This window comes from Haemaphysalis longicornis, unplaced genomic scaffold, assembly GCF_048455015.1.
Source record: "Haemaphysalis longicornis isolate Haplotype H1 unplaced genomic scaffold, Haemaphysalis longicornis Haplotype H1 scaffold_9, whole genome shotgun sequence".
Taxonomy (NCBI): Eukaryota; Metazoa; Arthropoda; class Arachnida; order Ixodida; family Ixodidae; genus Haemaphysalis; species Haemaphysalis longicornis.
Window position 1 is genome coordinate 50657288 of NW_027526460.1, and position 28000 is coordinate 50685287.

The 28000-nt window shown below is 46.8% G+C and overlaps 1 protein-coding gene across 1 annotated transcript; it reads right to left on the bottom strand.

The window, feature by feature from the left end:
• Nucleotides 1–28000, bottom strand: LOC144152210 (uncharacterized). The gene is made up of 15 exons (XM_077683440.1): nucleotides 27527–28000; nucleotides 26986–27094; nucleotides 26017–26093; nucleotides 24206–24340; nucleotides 22546–22614; nucleotides 20608–20813; nucleotides 16801–16867; nucleotides 16599–16676; nucleotides 15650–15869; nucleotides 11980–14793; nucleotides 11838–11863; nucleotides 11584–11665; nucleotides 5139–5236; nucleotides 3858–3912; nucleotides 1–2644 (listed from the first exon to the last, which is right to left on the bottom strand). The coding sequence occupies exons 1-15, from the start codon at nucleotides 27650–27652 to the stop codon at nucleotides 2466–2468; spliced, it is 4341 nt and encodes a 1446-aa protein (XP_077539566.1). The 5' UTR covers nucleotides 27653–28000; the 3' UTR covers nucleotides 1–2465.

The window sequence follows — 28000 nt, forward strand, 5'->3', positions numbered from 1 at the left end:
TGCATCAAAAATACGTTCTATTTTCTAAAAAATAGCACTATCTCAGCGTCTGCCCTTGACTTCTCTACTTGAGTAAATGCTTGCAAAAACGCACACACACCAACACATAAGGAGATCATGGGATCGTACGAAGCTCGATGAGGGGGACGACTGTCAAAACAACGAACGGCTTGCTAGCTTTGTTGCCGAAGCAAGCTAACCGCACTTGCAGCAATGTTTGAACACTTGTTTGTTGCGATAACTACAGGCTGTCAACGCTATCAACATTCCCACAAGGTACACGATGCAACAAGAACAATGCGCATTCATTTCGCAGCACCATGAAATTCACAAGCGAAACTTTAACGCGCGTAACCATTGTGTTCGCAAGGCGAACACAGCACCAACTGCTTATCACAATGATAGCTTACGACATTCTATACAGGGCTGTCATAACATGACGAGGTAAAAAAAAAAAAAAAAGGCATGAGAAAAAGTAACATGCCTCGAGTCAAAATGTGTGAAACAATGGTTAGCACAAGCAGTTGATTAAAAGGTCAAATAAGTTAGGATGCTAAAATATAACTTAGGGAGAAGAATCGGTCATGTTTGCTTTCAAACAAGCAACAGGGCAGATTAAAAACGAGCACACGTTTTTTTTTCTTTCTAGGAACTCGATCACAAGAGGTTGCACAGCTTAGGATGGCATCTAAGGAAAAAAATCCTCAACAATGCACAACCATGAAAAGATAGCTGCAACACAACACCAAAATCAACATGTGCTGCAAAAGGACAAACAACAGGCGCGTTAACGTCGTATCGTTTCAATTTCAACTTCGGCAAACACTGAAAAGTTGCCAGCTCGACAAGAGAAGCGCACTTGCACTTTTGCACTTGCAAGCCTCTCTAAAGTGGATTAACCTAGTATATGCGCATATTGATGCCAAACAATGTGCAGGCTGCTAGGATACCGTATTTCATGACCTATAAGCCACATCACTGCACCCAAATTGTCTAGCTACAATTCAATCATAATCGCTGCACACACAATAAAATGAAGTGCTTATTAATCGTCGTCCCAAGGTGTTACTTGCGCTGACAAATTTTTTTTGCGGGAAAAATACAACTTGTACACTGAGAATTGCAGTCTGAATGTCAACAAATTGCCTTTTCTCTTCCTCACAGGGAATTGGTTTTGTTACTTGAGAAATAAGGTACACATGTCAACAAAGTACTTTTTTCCTTCCTCATAGAGAATTGGTTTTGGAACTTCCGGGACAGACCACAGTTGTACACAGATAAAAATGAGGCACGGCTGCAACTAGAGGCGCACAAATGCACACGAGCTATAATGTGGGCTCACTTCTGAGACAGATTCACCAAGCCCATGTTTGTTGTTACAGTAAGTGCAAAAATGCACCATTGTAAAAGCCATGTACAATGACACTAGCAAATAAATAAGGCAACAAGCACTTCTGAAGGCAGCTTACAGCACTGAGCCTACTAACAAACAGCCAAAATTTGTTCGTTGCATGCCAAAAATCTTGTGCCGGCAGCAAACATGCGTGTCTTTAGCGAACATGCACGAAATTAATTCATAGACTCATTCAGCTCAAATACCGCATTTTCACTCATATGACCTGCCCGTGCATATAACTTGCACCCCTATGTTGCGCCCTAAGAAAAACAAAACAAACAAAAAATTACAATGTATATAACCGGCACCGTTGACCACGTAATGCAACCTTTCAATCCTTAAAAAAAATGAGTACCAAGCGATTACAGCGCGTTTAGACAGATCACGGACGCTGGTAATTTTCGTACTCCCACTTTTTTTTTAACTAGGCATAAAGAGTGCATTTTTTGGGGGGGAAAAAAACGGAGCAAGAGAACCATATTTCCACCTGCACCCCACTTTACTCACGATTTGTCAATTATTGGTGCGGGTTATACGCGTGAAAATACGGTAATCAGCAGGCACTTTAAGTAGCTACGCCTTTGTACAAAAATGAGTGGTATAGCCTCCAAGGCACTTTTTCCAAAACTCTCAAGGAAAGTTCTGCAATGCTGACGGACGAGGCTGCACAATGTGGTAGTCACACAGCGGCGCGAAGCGGCTATGGAAGCGACATTTTGTGCTAATTAAGGTAAAACCACTGAATGAACACTCTAACGTAACAGTGACAACTTAGTCCCATCAAAGTCAATACTTGCCCCGTAACGCATCTTTTTCCCTCTTCCTTCGCCGAGGGAGAGAAAGGGTGTCCTTAGAGGGGGCAAAGAAAGCTTGATTGATTGTGGGGTTTAACGCGCCGACGCAACGCAGGCGATGAGGCGCGCCGTAGTGGAGGGCTCCGGATTAATTTTGACCACCTGGGGATCTTTATCGTGCGCCGAAATCTCGAACACACGGGCGTTTTTGCTTTTCGCCTCCATCAGAAAAGCGGCCGCCGCGGCCGGGAGGCAAAGAAAGCTTGAGTAGGAAATCAGACCTGCGTCCAGTGCTCAGCCGCAGTGGAGTCATTGGGGCCCTGTGAAAGTGGGCGGCCCGTAAAATCTGGAGGCTTGGACGCCTTCGGCTGCGGTGCGGGTTGCTTCTTAGACGTTCGAAGCATGGCGATATTGCCTGGTTTCTTTGGGACCTCCGGTTTCTTGGGACTTGTGGCTGATGCAGGAAAGAATAAAAAATGCGATGCCTTCTTTCAGAGATGGTCCGTGAAACTTACTGAAAGCTTCCGAGGTAATTCAGATGGTTGCTTAGCATAGTGCGTCCAGTAAGTACCACGCGAATCTAAACATACCGTAATTACCCGATTCTAACGCGCACCTTTTTTACGGAAAAATAGGCCGAAAAATCGCATGCGCGTTAGAATCGGATACGAAACCGAAACTGGCGAAACAGCTGAAATTTTATTCCACCCATCGCCATCGCCATCTCAAGATGGCGCAAAAACTTCTAGCAACACTTTTTCGGATCTAGGCGCCTAGGCTTTTCTATCGACGTTCACGTAAATAGTCAAATTATTCCTCTTGCGCGCTTGATAACAGCAATGGCAGCAGCGGCAATGAAGGTGCGCCGCTTCCACGGCTTACGAGCGACTCCCACGCATTCACGTGTGGTTTGCTGAAGCGTACGCCTCTGGAGAAGCTCGCGGGATGGGCGTGCGAGGCGTGGGCTACGATCCCATCGAACATGGTTGAACGTTCGTTCAGAAGTGTGGCATCGCGAACGCGCTTGACGTGACCCGATGACGAGATGTTGCGGTCAGCGGAAGGCGACAAGGAGCTCTCGGAGAGCGACGAGGTGTGAGATGAGCAAGATTACTTCGGGAAATAAATCGCCCCTTTCTCTCGCATTCGTTTTTCTTGCTCACAAAGTTCCTTGCGCGTTTCAATCGGAGGTGCAAGTTTTTTCGGTTTCTTGCCTGGAAAATCGGGTGCGCGTTAGAATCGGGGGCGCGTTAGAATCGGGTAATTACGGTACTTTGTTTCCTTCAGGCTAGCACGAGCAAGATAATAATAATAATAAAAAAAACTAGCAGAATATTTGGGCCAGACACCTTTCATTTTTATGCTGTGTTACTTTTATTTTCACTAATTGGTGAACGTTAACAACTTGAACAAGAAATAACACCGTGTTTCTTTGTCTATAATAAATGCCTCTGTGACATTTGGTACCTGAGGTGGAGGTTCTAGGTCTATGTCTTTACTGCAGCTTTTAGAAGTGGACGTGACATGCGTCACACCTTTAGCATATATTTATAAAAATTTTGGCATCAGGCTTAAAACACAAGATGCAGCAAACCAGCCACTGCAGTCGCATCTACACAGTAGTTTTCAAAGAAGGAGCAGCGGAAGGGATAAGTAGAAAGACTCACTTGTAGACTGAGAGGACGACTTCTTTTTGGCCTCATCAGATGCCCCAGAATTTCCCTAGAGAGAGAGAAAAAGATGCAAGAGAATTCCAATGCAAAAGAATTCCAATGCAACAATTTTCTCGAGAAGATACACTGGTGGGATTTGCAGAGAGAAATGACCTGAGGTTGATGAACACATTCTTCTACAAATGAAAGAATACCAAGTGATTGCCAAGGAAATAGACATGAAAAAGCCCCAATGGTACAGCAAAAAACGAAATTGACTTCATTTTAAGTGACAACCCAGCTATCGCGCAAGACGCACAGGTGCTAAGCAAGATTCGCAACAGCGATCATAGGATAGTTAGATGCAAGCTAAGGTTGAATCTCAAAATAGAAAGAAGAAAACTCATAAAAAAAAAACAACAAAAGAAAAGAAAAAACCGCATGGAGTCAGTCAGGGCCAGATTGCAGGAGTTTAAAATAACTCTTCAAAACAAATCCGCGCTTCTGAACGAGCAGAACGAGGTCAGTGTAGACAGGCTAAATGACAACCTAACATCGGCACTCAGTGAATCAGCAGCAGCTGTGGGACAAAAAACATGTACGGAACAAACTGGAAAACTAACAAACAAAAAAACTAATTGCCAAATGTAAGAACACGAAAGTGACAAGTACGGATCGGATGGAATTAGCCGAGCTGTCGAAACTGATTAACAGAAGTAAAACAAACGCCATTCGTGCATATAACATGGCAGTGATCGAGGAAATGCTGCAAATAGGGGGAAGCTGGAAAGCAACTAAGGGAAAGCTAGCCATCGGCAAAGACGAATTTACGCACTCAGAGACGAGCAGGGTAGCATTACGCACAATTTAGATGAGATAATAAAGGTATCAGGACGATTCTACACCAGGCTGTATGCCAGCGATGTTAGACAAGGGGAAACTACAGAGTACAAGCTCAACAAGACGAATCGGTAGCTGGTGGACAATTAGGGTAACAAAGTGGATACCAAGAGATGGGTCGAGAACAAGGGGAAGGCCATTAATAAGCCAATGGAGGGATGAAATAAAGAAATTCGGTGGTAAACTCAGGACTCGAGCAGCACAGGACACGAGCGGTTGGAGGTCAATGGGAGAGGCCTTCGTCCTGCAGATGACTTGAGTGGGCTGCTGCTGATGATGATGGTGATGAGTTTGCTCGAAGCGCCACACAAAACTCTTGATGAAACAGTTAAGCACTTCAGACACAAACGCTTGAACTCAATGAAGGAGTATAATGCACACACAAATCATTCTCACCCTGTAGAAGGGATTCAGCCTCCCGAAAGCCTTGCTCAGAGTCCCTGAGATAAAGCCACTGCCCTCGCTGCCACTGGAACTTCCCTCCTTGGCGCTTCCTGCATTTTGAATGAAAAAAGAACCTTTAAGCAAAGGCAGAGTAAGACCTCCGACACATTCACACGTCTGAGAAGAAAGGAATTGCGCTGCACAACAGCCTCGATCAAACAATACTGCCCATGAACCGTGAAATGCTAGCCGATACCAGAGTCCTTCAATGCTTTACTGGTCACGAAACTGCTCCGTAACTCAATGGGAGAGCTTCATATGCTGCATTTGGCCGCCGCGCGGTGGCGCCACCCTCTCACTGAGGTCACTCCTCGGGCGGCGTTGCGCTGGCTCGAACGGCGGAGCAGCGGCGAGTTGTGCTTGTTTTGTGCGGGAAAAAAAATGTAATGTGCATATCGCGCTCTCGTGATGCGACTTAATTAGTGCCGAACATGTGTTGCGTCCCGGGATGTCGTTCCTTGTACAACGGTACCACAGAAAATGTTTCCTTGTTCTGTTGACCGAGCGACGGGCAGCTGCGTGAGAATTGGAGGCGCGCCATTCCAAGGCGTTCTTGTATTACAGCGCACTACACACAGGACACAGGGAAGGACGCAGACGCAGCGCTGTGTCTGCGTCCTTCCCTGTGTCCTGTGTGTAGTGCGCTGTAATACAAGAATGTCGAAATACCAACTCGCCCATCAGTCCACACTCGTCAATTCCAAGGCGAGCAACGGGAGATTTCAGCTTCGATTATAAGTGTTCGACAGTGTGTGGAAATGCACTGTGTGTGAGAATGGAAAAAGCAATGTACCATTTTGAGAGCATCGTGGACCTAGAATTGTACAAGGCTAACTTAAAGCCGGATTTTTGTCATATCAGTCAGATTGTAGCGGTGCTTCGTTACCTGTTTGCAAACTTGTATTACCTTGCACTCAGGCTCGCGTGTAAAAGAGCTTTGGGACGTCCTTGTGCTTTTACTTTTCATATATCCGCGAATTATCCCTTAGGGTTCGTTTTGTTTGTTTTGTAACCGCGCGTGGCCGATTCAGGTTTCTTATGTGGCGTTTCAACCGGAGCGCCCATTTGCTCTGTTTTTCGTACCGTACGTCCCGTCGGGCAATATTGTTTGATATGGAAAGGATGCCACCTTGTCGCTAACTTGATTTTTTGTTTCTTCGACAATGTTCTCGATCCTATTTCCATGGATCTGAAATTAATAACGTTCCGAGAGTAATGCATGCATAGCAAACGCCGCGCAACTCACTTTATCGACGTTCATCTGTGCACGTCACACTGCGGACTGCTTCTTCGACGTTTGTGTTTCATTCTAGTCTTTTGTAGTGCAGGAGACCGCTAGCTGTCTGCGTTCAGAAAAGCTTTGCTTCGTTCTTGGCTACGCAGAAACATTCTGTTTCCTCCGTGTGCTGCACATCGCAGCGCGAAAAAATAAATTTTTGTACACTGGACCACGCTCTTTCGTCTCCCTTCGTAACATAAATTTTTTGTTGCGTGTGATAAAATCAGTTTTATTGTTCTTTTCTCGCTTCCTGTTTTTGCAAGTACTGCAAAGCGTGGATGCAGAAAGACACATGGTGCAACATATATCTCTTCGTGTTTTGATCCTTCGTGTTTCTTCAGCGTTTTTAGATGTTCTGAAGTATGTACCTACTCATCGAAACGACAATACTATTGGGCTACCTTTTTTAGCGTTCTGTGCATTCCAGAGCAATCAACGGATTCATTAAGCGTAGTCTGAACGACGCGTACTTGGTTTCTTTCAGTTTTTTTTATTGTATTATCGATAGGCCCGCAGCAGCCCGTGACTACACAGTTACCGTATATGTTGTAATTACAACTTTGCTTTAAGAAAAGAAGCAAAATAGATTTTAAAATCCGTAAACACGACGGCGCAGCGCTTGCGCCAGAGCACACAGAAGCCGTTGCCGTTCGCGGCCGAAGTCTACGGTAATTTGCTTCGAAAAATAAAACCCCATTGAAGGCAGGTGATATACACAATGAGTGGACTATTCATCGGTAACTACAAAAACAAAACACTTAATCAGCGCGCAGACACCAAAAGCAGCAAGCGTTTGTACGCCAAGAGCTGGCCAATACGCCGCACGCACGGCGGCTGGATGACCTTCGTGCGGCGGTGGCGCCTGTAGTGGCGCGCGCGGTCCCTATATGAAACGAGCGCCGGAGTTTCGTGACCAGTAAAGCATTGAAGGACTCTGCCGATACAATGGGCAGCTCTACAGAAAAACTTGTGGACACACACTGGCGGCACTGAATGAAAAATGTGTGCCCCCGAGTATTACAAAACCCCTATCAGCCACTCCAACCGCTTCTTTTAATGCCATTTTATAGGTCACTAGTTAATATCAGCACTCTGAAAGCTTTCCTGCACAAAACTGATATACAAAGCTGGGGCTCAGAAGGCTAATCAGGCGCCTTAACTATTTTGTTACCACGGGAGGGAAATTGACCGGGTAGCAGGGGTCTAAGAAAACATTTTTTTTACATGTTCGTTAGGCAAATACTACAGTGACATCAATGTCCTTTCCAACACTACTTTTAATAATGTTTTCATAAATAATGATAGCAAAAAAATTATCAAATTCAAAATTTTTGTCAATGTCAAACAAAATGAGAAAAAAAAGTTATATATAATAAACCACCAGCAGTAGAAAAATTTAGAATATAAATTTTGCAGGCAAAGATTTTAGGTACCCGTCCTAGGAAAAAAAATTGAGTTGCGCAGAAAAATTTGTCAGTAATAAAAAAAAATGCTGGCATGCGTGGTGCCCACACCTTGTGTGGAAGCCAAACTTCCATTTCAAAATGCACTGTTTTAGATGGTTCTCTGGAACAAATCTGGTGGTTTGACATTATTAAAAGCCCTAATTAGTCCCCACGTGATGTAAAAACACCTTGTCAATGATTATGACCAGCACAACATTGAAGGCAAGCAAGCGATGTGAAAAAATCCACTTGGAGTTGAAAGCCAAACTCTGTGGTGAATGCTTGTTGATGTTTTGATCATCGCTTATCAGTCAGAACTTTCATTTGCAGTTTATCATCATCTTCTGACTCACTATGGTAGCCCTGCTTGCAGAATAAGGTGTGATGCACTAGAATCATGCCCAGCAAGCTTTCACCGAGCGCCTGTCGAATAAAGAAAAAGAATTTAGCACTACGGCCCCTTACATTGCAGCACCACCTAACATTTTTGTAAAGAAACAATATCAAGCCTGTTGAACATTTTGTAAGAATACACAGTTCTACTTGGAAGCTACACTAGACCTCTGGAAATACCCTCATATGGAAATGAAACTGGCCTGTGAACAGCTGGTAGGCCCTCTCCTAGTCTGAACTGATATCCGACAACTTGGTGTTATCTTTCAACTTTCAGCTGGAGCTGTTATCACAGAAGTATGGCGTGGGTAAAGTAAAATCATGAGCGGCGTGCTTTTTTCGGGGAGCAGTACCACGTGACTGAGGCGCCATGGTGAATTGGCTTGAAGTTGGGTAACTGTGAAGTTGGGTAACTGGGTGGCTCCAAATATAAATTTCGCGGCGCAAAAATGAAAACCGAAACTGCTGGAAACTGGCTGAAATTGCCATTTCCACTTGTTAGACATGTGGGGGACCTTCAGCAGTAAGCTTTGCCAGAATACAACTACCCTTTCTCAAACCAAAGCTCACTAGTGAATAGCTGGTGTCATTTTCACGTAATTATCACCCCTAAGCGGTGTCGGGTTACGAAGCTGACAACGTAACGTGGAATTTTACTAGCTTTGAGCCTTCTGATCAAAATAATTTCATGGCAATGCAGCATAACCACAAGCGGCATGCTTTCTTGTCAAGCACAGCAACCAGGCCACCTTTCACAAAAACATGCACCTCAGCTCGCAAAAAACACCGTCAAAAATCTCAATGTCGCCGGAGCGGGAAAATTTAAACTCATTTTAAAAGTGCAGTGCCTAGACTAAGCGCAGTGCCTCGGTATACAAGAAATGATTACATGTCGAAATTTACAATATAAAGCATCGATCACTGGTGATCGATTTGAATAGGCATGGTAATGAAGGAGAAGCTTGGCCACTTGAGATTGTTCCCACCACAAAGTAAGATAAAGAGGAGCGCCGACTGTGGCCCCAAAAAATCACTTGCGGCAGCTGATAATGTTCACGCACCACTGGCCGCCCAGCTATCACTTTGCTCTCTTCCTCTTTCCCACACATCTCCTCGTTGTGCCTTTGTGCGTTGCTCACCCCTTGTTCGCTCTCCCCAACGGCTTGTTTCCTTTCGCCGCGACATCTGTCTTATAACATCTCAAACTGTGCGCACAATCACGAGACGCGCGCAGAATCTAAATCACAGTGTGCGGCCGCAATGAGCGGTGGGATAATCACACACCGCCACACATGTGACAATCGCTTATTCCCTATCAGAGAGAGTTTAGTCAGAAATAATCAAGGCAAGTTGAAAAATATCGATCTAACCCAGCAGATCTAAGATGCAATCGTACGACGACGATTTCGGAAAAACCAAATAAGATGAGCCAGTCATGTCGCACACTACAACATGCACTCTAGCCTGATTTGGCTTACGGTGAAGTGATGCAGCGCAAAAAATCACCCTTTTTTTTTGCTCGCCCGCTACCCTGCCGCGTGCTTAACCATTTATGCTTCTTCTGCACACAAACAACCTTTACGAGGGTCGTCTACAGTCTCCACAGGCGTGTGGCAGTGATGCATACGTTTCTACACAAGAAATTGACCGTCTTGCAATGAATATAAAAAGGCGCTGCCAGCGTGATTAGGTGACCACAAAACTTTTAATGCTATCTTTGTTTTAATCCACATGGTAACTTAGGGCCCGATGTTCACTGTCACTGTGCAGACGTGCAATCTTATCGATGCCGCCAGCGGCATTGACAGCGACGTTGCTGAGCAGCGTGTTCTGATGACTTGGTCTGTGAAAATAGGTATTCTGGAATAAAGAGCCAAGCCGGATAATGACCTATATTCTGTCTTAAGAAGTGCTTAAGTATTTTTAAATTAAATTTGATTTAAATTACAGTTAATTTCAATTAAATTTGTAACATGTGCTTGAAATTCACACAAGTCGCTACCTTTATCGACGAAAGTCTGCCCCCTGCATGCCGTAATTAACAGCTGGGCAACCAGTTGAGGGGTCGCAAGTGCTCAGATGTAGGAGAGGGAGGGGGCAAGTGATGTGTGGAGCCGTGATGTGGAAAGATTTCTCGAAGCGTATCCCAGTGTTTCCTTGCTGTGGTTGTTCTGGAAATACTCACAACTAGTCTAAATCGATGAAAGGAACAGCTGTTCATGCAATTCAAATAGTTAAGGTGATTTGACACTTGGTGTTTGTTGCCTTCAAAAGCACCTAGTCCCAATCATCATTTTTCAAGCAGCACTCTGCATTTTATCTCCGTTCTACATCAACGAGCAAGCTGCTTCCTGGATGCAGTTATCAGGAGTGCAGTGCACTAAACAGTAGTGTGGTATGCAGTGACAAATGTGGAACACAACCAATTTTGTATTCACCAATTTATGGAGCATAGTCCCATTCATGGCACACAGTGCGGAAAAAGGGCCAGATGTTTGCATGTGGTTCTCTACATTTTGCCTTCCCGCCCTGCAAACCAATCCTTAACGTATCTTTGCCGTAAGACAACTTCCTTTCGTCAGGTACCGGTTACCCAGGAGGTGCTGTCGAACAAGCTCATCAAGCCATGCGTAACAGGCTTGAACCATGAACCTGAACCTGCGCCAATATGTGCCGAAAACCACCTTTGCTGAAGAAGGTGAGAAAATCAGACTGGATGCGTCCCGCTGTCGCAGCCGGCGGTGAAGAGGCGCCGGCGCCCGGAGAATGCTGGGTAATAGTGCCCATTAGGAGCACCATCTGCACTGTGCTCCGCAAGTTATGGACATTAAGGGACCGTCTGAGATGGCCGAGTCAGCACTACTGCTGTGCACAGAATTCTACCAGCAACTTCGACATGGGAGAGTCTTGTCTACTTTTGCAATACAACTGTGGTCCACAACACTGGCTTCCCAATACATTCGCTGTTCAGTGGACAGAAAAAAAGTTTGAACCAAATTAGCAAAGATGGATTGATTGATTGATTGTGGGGGTTTAACGCGCCGACGCAACTCAGGCGACGAGGTGCGCCGTAGTGGAGGGCTCCGGATTAATTTTGACCACCTGGGGATCTTTAACGTGCTCTTAAATCTTGTACACAAGGGCGTTTTTGCTTTTCGCCTCCATCAGAAAAGCGGTCACCACGGCCGGGAAACGAACCCGCGACCTCGTGCTCAGCAGCATAACGCCTTAGAAATTGGCAAAGAGAGAGCTAGAAAAACATCAACTAATAGTTATCCACCTTTGTTGCCGGAAGCTGCTCCTTTCTTGCTTGGTTTCACGTGAACTTCAGCCACGTCACCGGCACCCCCTTGCTTGGAGACCTGGAGAACAGAAGTGATTGTGTATGGAGAAACGGAACATGTTAAGCTCTCACAATACCCGACAGTTAAACAGGCTACAGCATTCGCACACAATTGTGTACCGAGAGGTTACTCGGAAACTTTTCCCATGCTGATCCCGTCAAGGAGAGCCCAACCAACAATACAAGCTTACCTTGCAGCCAGCCCCATCTGAGGATTCTGAGAGGCGGAAGAGAAAAGCACAAAAGTATACGTTACGGGTGATGACTGCCCTGCAACTCACTAAAAGCCAGTACTATAAAAATGGCGCAAGCAGCATGGATTAAGCAACTTACCGGCTGAATCCTGCTGTGGCTGGCGCCGACATCGTGGTGGCGCCGAGGGTCCCAGAAGCGCGCTCTCCGAAACCACCGTCTTACTCTTCTGCAAGCCCAGCTTTTTCGGTTTCACCACGACTGCATACTGCGCTTGAATGTCGGCCAATCTCTGCTGCTCCTGTTGATGCGGCGGCTGCGGTGAAAGTGAGCCACGCAGCGCTTCGTAGATGCTGGCGTCTGAAAACGAGTGCTGCAGGGGGGCCTTGGCCATCGGCTGCAGAGTTTTTCCAGGCCTCGAGGACTCAGATTCGCGCGGGGGCGCCTTCACTTGGGGACGGTACTCCGAGTGGTGCTTCACTATCCCCGTGCCCTGCTGCCTTGCTGTGGACTGCCCTCCTCCAACAGCCGAGCGGCACGTGTACACGTTTTCGTAATCGGGACTCCTAATGGAGGACACGCCCTGGCGAGGATGGAAGAGGGGGACAAACGGCGCAGCGCCGAAGTTTGGCACCGACGACGGCAGGTAAGCTGACGGGTCACACGAAGCCGGAAGCCGGTGGAGCGGCCGGGATATCATGTGTGGCGTGGTTCTTGGCTGTGGGGGCACCTGATATATGCTCTCCGAAAGCTGGGCTCTTTTTGGGTATGCTAGGGGAGCACCGACATGTCCGGCCTCATACTTGCCACCGGCACAATAACCGTACGTGCGGGGTGGCTTTGGGGGTGGGTTGCTGCTTGTGTAAGCGACCCTTCGGCCCACAAAGCCAGGCTGCAGTGGATAGATGGTTTCGTAGGCTGGCAGCGGTCTCTTTGCCTCCGTATCGGCCATGCTCTTTACCAGTTGTGGGGGCACAGCATGGGCGTGCCCCGGGTGGATGCTTACCAGGGTTTTCCACCTTCCGCCTTTCTCACTGGGTGCGTCGGTCTCGGTGGCATCGCTAGACTCGGCGAACAGTGTGTCGTACTCGGTGCCAGAGCGTTCATCGTGTGTGGTGTAGACGTCCGACGTGTCCATGTCTGACGAGGACACGGTCAATGGGTCCTGCTTTGCGCCCTGGGGTGCGAAGTCTCGCTGGTTCGCGCGATCGTGCGTTCTAAAAGCGGACGGCAGTGTCGCAGACTTCTCCTTGTTGGTGGAGTTGTCGTTGGTGGTGCTGGTTTCATAACAGTCCCTCCGTGCAGCAAACCAGGAGTCCCCTTCATTCTTAGTTGGCTGGCTAGCGGCGACAGTCTTCTCCGTTTCGGCCTTAGGATCTCTCTTCACAAATGTCTTCCCATCCCAGACCTGCTCGTACTTTGACCCGGCAGCAATGCGGTCGTTGAAGGATTTCCTCGACGTGAGGTCAATGATGGCCCCACGGGGATGCTGCCTGATCACGCCCTCGATGCGTTTCAAATTCTCTTTCACTTCGGGATTGACATTGATGTAGCGGCCATCAGACAAGCGAGACATCAGTTCGTTTCGAGCCAAAAGCATGTCCGAAACGTTGACATAGGTGTTGTTCAAGGCCGATATAGGAACAACCGGTGTCTGCAGCTTACTCACTTTTGTTTTTGGCGGAAGCCGGGGTGGCGCGTCAGCGTCCTTTCGAGGGAGGAAATCATAAATGCTGCTTCCTCGGGCCTGACTCGGCTGAGGCTGCGGGTTATTGTTGCTGGGATTGCCTGGTGAAGCGGGAAGGGTCTGCGACTTGCGTGTTGCGGGGTCGACCGTGTAAAATGGTATTGGAGCGTACAATGTCTGCACGGTTCGCTTCTTCGTTGGTAGCTGAGGCGGCGGGTCGCACTTCTGGCCCAGCTTTGACGATACACTGCTTGACAGAGACATCCTCGATGCTTCAGACAGGGGCTTCGAACTTGACACACTACCGTTTGCTTGGGAAGCCAAGCCAGAAAGGTTGGAACTGCTGAACGACTTGTAAAGGACATTTTTCTCCCAGGTGTCACCACCGGTGGCAGACAAACTCGATGCAGCACCTTGCGGCCTAGTGGTTGCTTCACTCGATGAGCTGACCATCAGCACAGGCGGCGTAGTCATGACCTTGGTAGTAGGCACCGTTTCAGGCACAGGCTGGGCAGCCTGAGTTTCCTTTTTTGACGTTGTCGAGCTTACAGCAAGCTGCCTCTGACTTTTCTCTTGATCTCGGAATTCCTTTGCCTTGCGTGCTGACGGGCCCAAGCTCTTGCGCTTCGACAGCAGCGGTTTGAACTTTGACGCCATCGAGGGAGCTTCAGCGCCATCAGGAACCTGAGCTACCGACGGTCGTCGCGGGGTGATCCTCTGGCTGTAGCTCCGAAACACCGGCCGCCTCCGGTTCGCCTCTCCGGAGTTGACGTCATCCGAGTCGGACTTTTCGAAGAGAGCCTTGAGCCTTGCAATGCTCGGGCGTCGGATGACAGTCGCCTTCCCCACAATCTTTCCCGGCGTTTCTCCTTTTGCTGCCTTTCCCGCCGAGTCATCCAGACAGATGTTGGTGGCCGAGAGGCTTCGACCGCGGCTCAGGGTTGAGCCTTGTTCGTCTGTGCTCTTCTTCTTGTCCAGACATTTTTTCGCCTGCACACTGTCCTCCTTGCAAGACTGGCTGTCCTCATCATCCGTGATCACCGAACTGCGCGAGCCTCCCCTCGGATCGGAGGAAGACAGCGCGGAAGATGACGTCGCCACAGAGTTTGGCTCGGGGCTCCATGACATTGAGCGGCTGGCGCGAGCCTGCCTCTGGGTGGCTTCCTCATTTGCACCAGAATCGGCTGCAGCGTCCTGGGGCGCGGGGGCCTTGGACAGGAATTCCTCAGAGCTAGGAGTCACTTCTTTCTCCTTGTCACATTTTTCATCTGCAGGGAAACATATGGGGGTGAAATGGCGATGTAATATGACACAGGGACATAGACCGTGTTTGCTAAGCCAAGCGCGATTACAATGCCGAGAGTTATTTCCGGCCACAATGTTACCAACGTTACGAAAGTGCGTTGGCCCCAATCCATGCCAGAGTTCTTCAATATACACCAGTTGCAAAACTACGCTTCAGAATCTGGACGGCGCACGCAACTCTGCTTCGTTGAAGCCGAGGGGTTAAGTTCATTGGTGCGACACCTAGGGGACAAAAACTGAACTGCTAGGCCGTTGTGCTGCTGAGCACGAGGACGCAGGTTTGATTCCCAGCCGCGGCAGCTGCTTTTCTAATGGAGGCGAAAAGCAAAAACACCCGTGTGTACGAGATTTCGGCGCTTGTTAAAGATCCCCAGGTGGTCAAAATCAATCCGGAGCCCTCCACTATGGCACGCCTCATCGCCTGCATGGTGTCGGCGCGTTAAACCCTACTATCAATCAATCAAAAACTGAACTTTACAAAACATCTACATAATAACACAACCTAATAAAATAAAGCTGGCTTTTCAAATTAGGAAACATTAAATTAGGTAATGTTTACCTATATTTCCACAGTCCTTCCTTTATGACTTACGGCAGCTGCCGCAAGCTCTTGAGTACTCCTACAACCTTCTGCTGACGAATTGCAGGTTAGTCAACTTGCCCCGTGTTCGCCCGTTTGCCCCCCAGCACAGGGGGACAAACAGCGGACCGGTTTTTTATACACGGGGCCCATGGAGAGTTTCGGAACTGGTGTGTATTGAGCAACTGTGATCTGTGCAACCTAGTTCTCACCCTTGACAACGCAGCGAGAGAACTTGCCATTCTCGGTGTTCTCCTTTTCACGGCCCCTGTCTTCCAGGCCGAGGTCGTCGAGGTTTTCGTAGATCTTTTCGTTGCTCGGAACAGTTCCACCGGAGCCCGTGTTGCCCAGCAGGGGCTCGCCATCTTCGTCAAGGTTCTCGTACGTGTGGCTGTCGATGATCCTCAGCTGCTGCTCAAAGAGTGCGGCCACCACACGGTGAACCAGCACGTACTGCTCCTGTAACAGAGGGGGCAAAAAGGAAGCACATTGAAGTCGGGCAGGCTGTGCAAGATGCGAGTGACATCAGTGTTTCGCCCCTTCAGCTCATACTCTCACAAACGTTTTTTTAAACTTTGAGTATCCTAACAAAAACGTCTCCTCAATGTATTTAAGAGGTTTACAATGCATCTCAGTGAATATTGTGCACCAGAGCTACATGTTCCTCTCCAACACTCCAAGCTTGAAAGGGGGCTACGAATTTCACTTTGTTGAAAGCACAAGTTTAACTAAGCCTGTACTTTAACTGGTTGATATGATGCACACTCAGCATGCTGTGTTCAAATCTGAAAAATAAATAAATAAATAATAAATAACATGCAGTTGGGCTGCAAAACTGCCGGAGGATTTTTTTTTGTTTTCTCTTCATATAAAATGTAAAGATTTTTCACTTAGCATGTTTTCTGCAGTAGAGGTTTCTTGCATACCTACAAGGTTTGTGCTCTATAGGGCACGCAAGCAATCCCCCGAGAATTGCGCACAATAGAGTATTGCTTCTACTGAGAATGCAGGTTTTTCATTTTTTTTCCCCAGGAAATGGTAAGATGTTCGTAAGCTGTGACGGCAGCGGTAGGATTTGAAAGACAGTGCACAAAACCAGGGATTGTGTTGTGCAATGGATGCAGTGCTACCATGAGCACGTAACCACACTTTTCACGCTCAGAGCCACGAAATTTGATGCTGCCATACCTTTGTCTGCACCATGGCTATTCTCTGCATTCGCATCTCTCGGATGATTTGGTACAGGCTGAAGGAGTCTGTCAGCTTCTGAGAACCAAACGTGTGAAAAACAAGACAAACATACATAAAAAACACGTACAATAACGCCAAAAGAATGGACAGCGGGACTGCAAACTTGCAAACAGTGTTTTAACGAGGAAAAAACACTCACCCCAACTCTCATTAGTCCCCACACGTAGTCTATGGCACAGATAGTGCCAGTCCTCCCGCATCCAGCACTGCAGGAAATGAATGAAAAAAAGAAAAGCATTGTGAAGGCTGTGCGACATGATACTGTTTTGCTTTGGAAATCTTGTGCTGTGACCATCCACAATTTCGAAATTCGCATGGTCTTCTACATGGAATGCTTGCAAACGGTTGCGAAACATGCTGTTCTGAGCTTCCTATTCTGCCCACACAGGTGGAAATCGCAAAGAAGTTTGTCTAAGCCAAACACCTGACAGTTGAAAGTCCCCCATGCCGTCTAAGTACGCAACTTGTTTTTCTGCCCAGAATGGTTCAATACCTATCAAAAAGAATCTGGCTATCACAAAAACACAAGCTCCCTGCATCTCATAGAGTTTCATACTAATATATACTAGAGGGAAGTCTGGCGCCACTGTCTAGTGGAGGCTGTGCTTCAGCGAGCGTTCTGTCATGTACTGGGCAGGCGCGTTGAACTTGTCGTTGGCATGGTTCAAAAACATGCTTTTCATGAAAAGTTGGCTCTGGCTGCAAAAAAGCAACAGTATTACTGTAAAGGGTTACTCAAATTTGTTTTGTTATAACAAAATTGAACCTCCGAAAAGACCTATTTGTCAGGGATTATTTAGAAGCTTAATGCACAGTGAACAAGAAAAAAATGTTACCCTTTTTTGTTGATTTTGGCTTCGAGACAAAAAAGAAGCCACTTGGCTAGCTAAGCCAACTATACTCGGGGACAACTTTCTGAATGCAGTCAAGGCTACGTAGCTGGACCACGCCTTTTCACTGCGCACCTGGAAGTAGTTCAACAAAAATAATTGGCTGGCGGTAACCTCAGCAATTCAAGAATATTTAGTTCTGAAGTTTTAGACTTGCAGTGATAATGCTACTAAATTGCTAGCCAGAGTATATAAAACAGAGAGCTTTTTTTTTTTTTACATTTTCGGATATTTTTGGTTGTGGCTGTCGCCGCAGGCGTCGCAATGGTTCCCTCCCGAAAAAAAAAAAAAACAAAAAAAAAAACACGGCGTTCTTGTCGACTGCTTTCGGCAGCTCGCCTCTTCATTCTCCGCATAGGGTTTGTAAAGCTTCGCTGTCTAAACAAACGAAGCGAGTTGTTTGCAAAGTGTACGCCCAAGTGAGACTGATGCAACCGGGACTCTCCGCTGTTTTCGCAATCCGTTCGGTTAGCCAGTTTCCCGGCGTAAGCGAACGTGTGCGTAAGCATGTGTGCATGCTGCTCTTTCGGTATACCGCGACCGCGCTAGGTAAGTACGCCGCACATGCCGGTGCTGCTGCCCAGTAGAAGAGTTTACAGATCGGTGCATTCAGTCAAAACTGCAGCGCTTACAAAATTCACTTCTTTTCTGAACGATACAGAGTCCACAGTCGGTCTGAGTTCTCCACTTCACGGACGCTCGGGCCGTGTCCAGTCAAAACGTTGGCCTATGTTTACAAACAAATGAAGCGTGTGGAAGGAGACGCCAATATGCCTGCATGCTTGGTGATCGTGGTTCAGCGCACTCCACTATGGAGCTTATGCGAAGAAATGAACTGTATCAAATGCGTATCGGTCACGCCGAAACTGAAACCGAAACCAGTTTATTGGGGACTACTTCGCGCAGTAACACAGAGCAGTTAGCTTCCCCCTCCGCCTCCCTCCGTAGCTTTCGCTCCATTGCCACAGAAAGTTGTCCCCGAGTATAGGTGAGGACCGTCACTAGCTGCAGTGGCGCCGCCCATGGCGGCCTGCGATTGCAGCGCCAGATTTCCGTCTAGCATATTGGCCGCGAGGCCCACCACTGGCGAGGTCAGCGCTGCGATCGTTTTGACGTCACTTGTAGGATCACCGTTCCTATCTTGCTGCATAGTTGGCTCTTGCAGTGCGTGACCCTTCGCTTAGGAAGCACATTCTAAAAGTATTTTTGTGTTAATTTCCTTTATTTGAAGTTAATTCTCAGTGCGTCCAGTGCAGTTCGAACTCATGGGGACTTCATAACCGAACAACTGTGGTAGATTATCCGCAAACACCATGAGCGTGGTGGTGTATTACGTATGTTACCGAAGCGTAAGCAGCGGCTTGTTTCCCCGATCAACAATGTGGACTACGACGATCGCCGAGTGAAGTTTCTAGATTTCCCTTGTTTGCAAGAAATGTATAAATCAGGAAATCGTGAAGCGTTTACTGCTCGCAGAAGCACACGCACCCGCTGTGCCTGCCTGCACAGCCGACGATGTGGCTCAACCGACGCAGGTCACGGCAGCAACAACTTGTCGCCGCTTTTTAAAATCACACAAATCGTGGAAAAAAAGTTCCAGATTGGCGAAAGTGGATGTTAGTGTGATGAAAAATTCTGATAGGTAATGTCATCAGCTGTGGTTTTCAAAGCAATGCTCAAATATCTGCCACGATTTACGCCGACCGGCCACGGAGGTCGGTCCCGGCAGCGCTGGCCCGTTCACGCACGGTGCAGCGAGCGGCCGAAGGATGGCTATGCTTGCGCACAAGAATCGGCCGAGGCCGTGCAGGTATCTTAATCGTCGATCGCTTCAACGGAAATCACCGCGCTTACAGAGTTCCCAGCTGTTAGGGACTGTCACTCGCAACTCTAACGGCAATGAAATATCTGCTGCGACGCCAAGCCTAAAGCTCCCAACATCCGATTACGTGCATCCGAAGCCAGCTGCGAGCTGTTGGCGAAGGTCCTCCCGTCGCACACGCGCGTTGTGTTTGGGTTTCTCTAACTTCTTGGGGGCCCCCAATGCTCGGTTCTACTGTTCTAAATCTCCCCATTACCCGCAAACATTAACGACATGTTTCGCCTCATACGCAGCCTCGCTTTCTGTGAGCAGTCGTCAGTTTCGAAATTGATGCTTGAGAAAGGCCGGCTCACTGTAAACAGACAAAAAGCCCGCGTTGCAATTATAAATTATCACGCTGAGCACCTAATGAAAACTAAATATGGCCATGTCCAAACCCGCTCGAAGGCGTTAAAAACTCGCGTTCATACCGTTCATACATTGCGGACAAGTCACAAAAAGTAAACATCAGCCAGGCAGGGTACAGGCTACGGCAGTGATCGTTAATCAAATCCGAGCATGACTATAAAAACATAGTAGGGGGAATAGGCACTGATTAAGCCAAACTGCAGACCATAACAATACTTTTAAGCATGTGAGGCGAAGCAATCTGATCACCGTTCTCGCATAGTCATTCATTTACCAGGCAATACGAGCAGTTCACGCGGTGAGATCATAAGTGAGCGACGCGTTTCCGTCGCTGTTACAAGGTGTTTCCTTGCACACACATGTCCCGTCACAAGCATTTCATAATAAATTTACAGCGTACTTTTCTCGGCATCAGTTGCATCGTCCTTGGCATTAGCTGGCTGCGTATGTAAGAGCTGTGGGTCACGATGGTAGAAACTACCCAAACGCGGCGGTGTCGCCGGGAACAAGCGAGTCGCTGATTGCTTGCCCGAATTATTTGGTTTACAGACAACTTTTTTGGTAATTTGCCTCAAATCCACAAGGAGGGGGCGAGAAGGTGGCCACAACAAAAAAAACACGCTTCCGCATACGCTCGGGAAACATGTTGTAGCAGACGACAACACGATTCGGCGTCCTACAAGTGACGTCACTCGTAGGTGGCGCCACGGTATGTCCTCGAGGCCAATATTCGTACGAAACAAACTCTATGCTGCACGCACCCCCCCCCTCCCCTCCCCACAGCAGGGATTGGCTTGGCTCGGCCACCAACGGCTCCAGGAGTTACCTGCAGTGCACGAGCACGGGCAGGGCCTCGGAGGCCTGGCAGTCTCGCACCAGCCGCACCAGGTCCACGATGGGCCCCACCGAGGTGGGGACCCCGTGGTCGGGCCACGACCAGTAGTGGAACTGGCACAGCGTGCGCTCCTCCGGGCCGCACCGGGCACGCAGCGTGCGCAGCAGGAAGTCCGGGCACACCTGCTTCCACTTCACCTGGGCAGTTGGAGGAGGACACAAGGGGGCGTCACTTTCGGCGCTTGTGGCAAGCCTGCGTTGGCTTTAAAGCGTGCCTCCATTGACAAATTTTTGCTCTGAATGTTTGGCAATGAACATCTGCGGCCATCCACCAGCTCAGCAAATGCCATCCACATGTGTTTTGAAGCACTGGATCCACATACATGGCTGCATCGAGTACTGCCAAAGACACAGCTGTGTCAAGAAAATGTCACTATGACCCACACTGAAGTGGTCTAACAAGAGCGACTCACTAAGTGTGAATTACAGTCTTAAATGGACCTTTTTCCAGTAGAGTAGTCCTCTTGCAGCAGCCGCCCAAACCACACTTGGGGGATTACAGAAGAACACGCCCCCTTTTTTTCCGCCTGCCCTGCGCAGTTGAGGAAGCCGTCCCAGGCACCACGCATGGTTTTGGTGGCAGAGAAATTTTTCGATGGAAGCCGTAGCACCTACCTGTCGGCCGCTTTCAGGGCTCAGAAAACGGAGCAGCACTTAGCTGGCTTGGCGTTCGCAACTGGCTGATCCAACATGGCATCGTTTTGTTTACATTCCCCCCCCCCCCCCAAGAATGCCGGATCGGTCGCTGGGAGCGAGAGTAGTGCATGCGCAGAGCACTACTGGAAGAAGGTCCATTTAAACCAGCACATTTAAGCAGAGCCAAAACAAAGAATGTTAATTATTTCTACAGCTTTTCTCTTGGGGTAGTAACAGCAACATAAGTCAGCAGTATTGACAGAATCATCAATTTTGGAACAAAATGCAAATTCAGTAATATGAGCTCACCAAGCTATGCTGAAACCCTCCCCGTGCAAAGAGAATGAAAGTCCTGATATCAAGCTCCGATATCATGGAGTGTCAAGTTATGCAGATTAAGATTACTGAGAAAAAAAAATGACTCTATGGCATTAGAAGATAGCCAAGCTCTTGTGTCTCCAAATGCAAGACTCCAGCTAATGAGAGGTCAACTCAAATAATACCCCTGTCACCCTGTCGCCTGAGCCGCGCACGACTACACAGAGAAATAAATATAGTGAAGATTAGCAAACTCGCAGAATTGCAAGGCAATAATGTAAATGCATCCATAATGTTTTTACACCCTTTATTACAGTTAAAACAAAACAAAATGACTTATTTTTACAACAAAAAAGTGTATCACTGTTCTCGGTGACATAAGTAGACACTACAAGCCAAGAAAAGTAAAGCAAGAAACCCGTACTTGAGTAGCAGCAGCATGGCAGACCTTTGCAGAGGTGTTGCTTACGTCTTTTTTTTTTATGTCATACAACATTCAGGGAAAAATACTGATTTACTGAATATTGATTCCCCCATAGTTTTTAGACACTGTGCTCTCCAGTTTCTTACAAACTTTCTTGTTTAGTGAGGGCCACTGCTGACGAGGCTACTCAACTGGTTCGTAAGCTAATGCGAATTTGTTCCCTGAATGCATTTGCTCGCCGAATGCCATTCGCGTTGAATGTAGTTCAGTACTCTCGTGCAGTGCAGAAATATTAACATCAACAGTTAATTTCATTCTTTAAATCTAAATGTCATTAGAGCTGCCGTGTGACGGGTGTATAATAAAGAACAGAATAGCCGACATACTTGAGCACTGCCACCGCATCTGCGCTATCTCTAATGTCTACCCCTTCCAGCATACAGAAAGGCCTGAAATAAGACTGCTCAGGTATTCCGTTTTCACAGTACTCACCAGTTCAACGGTGATGTTGCCATACTGCTTCTTGTCTCCCTCATTAGGCCAGTACCGTTCGCACTTGTACTGAAAAGGTGGAAAAAAAATTAAAAAGTTGTGGTTATTTCTTGCAGCCTACAACAGCCACGAAAGACATGCAGATCAGAAGACTGTTCACATCAATACACAACACTAGCAGTTACAGAGGGACTGTGCTGTCAGAAGTAAGCACAAGAAATGTTTAAAAACAATGGCTACCACACAACAATGAAAAGGTGGAAATATGAGCCAGGCCTGGAAAAAAGAAGAAAAAAGAATGCCATAGATTGGCAAACAAGATTTTACATACTATTTATTTTTTCGTAGTTAGCTGGCAATAATCGAATGGAACCTTTGGGTTGTGCGCTTTGCATGCCATTAAAAAATAAAAAAAATTGCAGCAATGCAACAGCGCTTCATAACAATGCGCAAAAGAAGCAGGCAGCACATGCGCTCAGTTGCTCTCTCATCCATGGGTATGAAGCACTCGCTTATTTATTCCTGCCTTGGAAGCTGACCTGCCCAACAAGCAGGTTCTATTGATTCACAAATCTTGTCATTGTTAGCCGAACAAGTTCATTGCAAAGGAGACATGCTTTCGAAGGCATAATGTGACACTGCATGATTATTCAGCAGGACTGCTTTTTAAAAAAAACCCTTTGAGGGTCACGCCCGTACATGTACGGCATCGGCAAACACTTTCAAAATGGTCAATGACGTACGTGTACACCATTGCTTGTAAAAAGAATGCCTTTTTCGCCAACTTCTCTTGCTTGGCATGTGCTGCCACACTGCGGAAATACGTCAAATTATTTTCTTGCGCCAATGGCTCTTTTTTATTATGTTTTTTATATTTTCCTTCAGCGGCGCCCGGCAATCGCTTGCGCATCTGGTAACGAGGGGGCGCGCTAAGTATCGCCCACCGGGCGCCCGGCACCTCTCGCTTCTTGCACCTGCCATAGACCATGGTCGCCTGTGAAACTGATGAGGCTATTTTCCCGTTTTTTTCTGTATTTTATAGGAGCAGTGTGCCATCTATCGCTCACGCATCTGGCCGCGCGCGCGCAGCGGCTGGTTTTGGTATCGTCCTCCGGGCGCTTCCCACTTTGTGCGCCCACGAAACTGATGTCTATCTGATTTTGATTCACTCAAAAGGTGCCGGCTTGTTACTCTCTAGTTTTTATTTAGAATTTTTGTTGTGTTACTCATGAATAAACCACATATATGTAACAACATAAACGATTTTTTTGTCACTTTACGGTCACCCTAAAAAATTACTATAATTTTTTCTCGAAATGGATTCAGCCGAAGAATTTAAATCAGCAATAAAAAAAATCCGACCCTGGGGGGTCGCATTTGGCCAAAAAATTCGACCCTCAGCCAGCAGCCTCTATCCCAGCAGGGAACATTTAGCACAAGTTGACAAGCATTTCACAAGGTTTATGAATGTTGGAATACAACTACGTTTTCTTTTGCTTGCAGCCATGCAGTGTAGCAGTTAACATTAGTGACCCTGTACTTAGTGCATTTTACAGAGTAATGTCCCATTTATCCGACGATGTGAGAAATCCCTTTTGAACACGACCTTTTGAACCAGAGCTTGTTTCCCGCTTCCCGGAGGCAGCCAGAGTGCGCCCACCTTTCCGGACTCCTTTTCGTTGCAGGCCATGATGATGACCTGGACCTCACACTCCCAGATCATCCTCCAAAAGTCCATGACTGTCGTAGGCAGTGGCCCCTGGGATGCTATGTAAGCCCTGGAGCCACTGGCACCCTGTCACAGTGGGAAAAGCACTGGTGTAAACTGAAATCTACCATGCCCTAGGCTCTCAGTAGAAACCACGAAACTACAGAAGAACAAATGCTGTTTGTGCAAGTCTCTAGTTGCCGTCATACTCACAGCTAGGCAAAGGGTGAACAAGGCATGCGAGAACTGGGAATTCATATATTACCGTTTAACGAGAATAGGACAACCTGTGACACGATTCTCAACTCCTAAGCCTGTCCACAGCAAGTATTTAGTGCGACAAAACCAGCATCCTTCCAGCAGCATGCTGAAAGGCAGGCCATTGACCTTTTTATGCAGCCCAGCTGCAAAGCAACGATGAACCAGTTAGTATGACCTTACGTTGAGGAGAATTTTAAGGGACATTTCAGAATCTACTTGTCTGATGGCTTACAGAAACAGAAAAATAATTAATTAACACTTTGTCAAAACATCAGCAAACAAGTTGCTATCATAATCTTAATTTTTTTTTTTGGCAGACAAAACATAAGTTTGGTTCATTCGAAAGATTGCCGCCTCGTTACAATCACACTGACACCAATTTTAAGATACTTTTCTTTTTTTTCTTTCTTTCTTTATTTATTTATTGGTCTTCACAAAAGTGGGAGGTGACCAGGGTAAAAGCCGTTCTGCGACGGCTTCTGCTCAAATAAGCTACATAATTAGGAAAAAAGGGAATGGCCATGCGACCCACTAGCTCATTTCTCGCAACAGAAAATATGGTGTCATATGCAAAGCCGTGCGGTTGGCTGTTGCTGGCAAAAGTGAATGCAAATTAAGCAGGGCTTCTAAGCTTGCAGAACGAGGTGTTTCACAAAACGAGTGTAACGCAGATTCATTTTACAGCAGTAACAACGCAGATTCATTTTACAGCAGTAACAACGGTGGTGTAAACAGTGGAAGTTACAAAAGTACATGTAAGCATAGAAGTGCGCACTGCTGTTGCTACTAAGCTTGTTGTAGCTGCACAGCAGTGCAGCGCTTTGTCGTTGTCTCGCATGACACAGGCCGTTTGGTGTAAGCGACATTGTCTTACGTGACCCTGTTTGTCGGACATACCCCATGTTTCACGAAATGATTACTAACTACCGTAACAAAAACAAGTCAGGTGCAAGTACAGTCAAAAACAAGGCAAAGGTGGACAGCGGTGTGGAGCAGTATGGTGGCACAATCCAGGAGGACCGATCGTAAGCAAGGCTCTGCAGACCACTGCAGACTGAACAGCGCACTTAATTTCGCTTGAAGAACCTTTCTTGTGACGTCACGGCAGATGTCCCAAAACACGATTTGGTGGGAGAATCAAAATATTAACTTAAATTGATTAATCCCTGAGCAAATAAAGCATCACTTGGGGCTGGACAAGTGCTGGGGGCACTATAAAACACAAAATCTTTCGAATAAAACAAACTTGTATTTTGCTTGCATGGCCATTTAAAGGGCAGAACAGCTTAATGCAATCACACAAGCATTAAAATTCATAATTTTTAAAGCAGCTATCTGATAAGTTTCTTAGCCCATTGTATCTTTTTTTTTTTACCTACTGCTTTCCAGCCCTTCATAGAATCTTGAAGTGCTAATTGAATCAATATATGCATGCGATCAAATGTATAAAAAGAGTGAGCCGTCAACCTTTGTTTAACATGTCATCAGCCCGAAATACGTACCTTAATTAGGTTGGCATTAATGTAGTCAGATCCCGGCACCCCTGGATACTCAGATAAAATAACCCTCGACAAGTCATCTGGAATGGAAGAAACCATACTCAACACTGCTAAACCCCTTACTGCTTGGAAACCTGCTCCACTGATGGCAGGTATAGATGCATTTGCGACCACAGCAAAACAATTAGAAAAAGTTATGTTTTGCAATGCTGACGCATCTTTACTCTAAATTTGTCGTGGTAACAACAAGGTCAAGAATTTCTCGGCAAAGGTAATTCAATAGCACACAAGTTGTGTTCACTTTCTGACCAAATGAAGGTCCAGCAAATCTGATAATCATTTGATTGCAGGATCACACTGATTCAACAGGGAAATAGTAAAAGGCCGCGATGGTGATCCCGTAAAAGAATGCTCTTCAGCTTTTTTCTCTGCTTATGACGACATTGGACATCAAATACTCTGACTGGGGTGCCACTAACAGCTTCAGTGTAGCATAAAAGTTAGCAGCCCAGAAGTGTCATTTATTTAGACAAAAACGGCCCGTTCAGTTTAGCATAAGTCATAAAAATAAAATGCTCTATTGACTAAAATGCTGCCTGTGAGAGGCTCGAGAACGCATCTACACTATGACTATAGTGATATTGAGGGGAAAAAACCCTGACTCAGGAAGGCACACGAAAAACTGCAATGACAGCTTCGCTTGCTACGATGATAAGCTCTCGCACCTTCGCTGGACAGTACACCACTGCTGTCTTCATGACTAGTATAACGTTTACAGTAAAGTTTTTTCATGTGAAGTGCTACAGGCAGTGATTTGGCATGTCTTTATATAATAAGCTCTCGCACAGCTGAAGTTGTACCCAAATGTCACCTACTATCTGTCTTCAGCTGCCATTGGTGACGTAACGTAAACGCAGCAGGAAAGCCTTATAGAAAGCAGATTCAGGCGAGAAATGAAAGAAACACGCTTACATGGCAAAATGTCTTTGTATCTGTTTTTCTTTCGATTGACTTCTTTCTGACCTTCAGTGCAAGCGTATTCGGGATCAAGCTTCAGACGTTCCGTCAGTTCCTTCAAACTCTGAAAAACGAGCAGAAATGTCGGGGTTTGGTTAGATTTGTTCAGTCACTGCCGTGAAGAACTTTCCATTCACCTCAGAAAGGAACTGTACGAATCAAAAGAGGCGGGCACAACACAACGATCAAGAGGTTTTCTCAAGTTGACGACGTGGCAGATAAAACACGCTATTTGTATCCCCCCCAGCAGGGCACGGTCGAGAGAAATAAAAGTAGACCTGAAGCATCTAAAGTCGTGTGAAGGCATACAATCGCGCACCGTATGTCGAATAAAGCGGAATTAGGACACGGCGCTATTTCGGTATCAAGCAGCCGACGTCCTGGTTTGAAGACCGCCCCAAGTGCGCTTAGTACGCTTTCGATGACCGGGATACACTACTGAACTGGCGGACGACGCCAAAAGCGGCCAGAAAACGGGAAAACACGAAACACATACCTGAAACTCTGCTTCGAAAAGGTCATCCCCAAGTTTCTTGCGGGCTTCCAAAGTTTCGAAGTGGTTCAAAAAGTTCTTCAGCACAACTTTTAGAGGCATGACACTGGTTGGCTGGCATGAAAACATGAGCCCGAATCGAGAGGAGACCAAAGAACGCCGACGAAGTGGCGATGAATGACGAAAATGCTACGCGTAAATACAGCTCGCAGACAAAGCCATGCGAGCCTACACGGCAGTGTAGAAGTCGGAAGACGCTTACGCGAGGCAAAAAATAGGTCAGCGGGCCTTACTCATGTCTCAATGAATACACACCAAGCGAAATGCACAATGTCCTTGAACGCATTATGAAGGAATAAGAATTCTTAGCCGCGCACAACTAGCGAAAGCACGCAAACTTTTTTACATTTTTTAGCAGAAGCCGCGTGACAATGGCGATGGCGCTTCACAAAACCCAGCACATCCGGTTCTTTCATT

Coding starts and splice junctions, on each gene's coding strand:
- LOC144152210 (XM_077683440.1), bottom strand. CDS start 27,652: ATGTTTTCATGCCAGCCAACCAGTGTCATGCCTCTAAAAGTTGTGCTG. Junction 27,095..27,526: donor TTTTCGAAGCAGAGTTTCAG/GTATGTGTTTCG, acceptor CTCGTTTTTCAG/AGTTTGAAGGAACTGACGGA. Junction 20,814..22,545: donor GCAACATCACCGTTGAACTG/GTGAGTACTGTG, acceptor CCAACTGCCCAG/GTGAAGTGGAAGCAGGTGTG.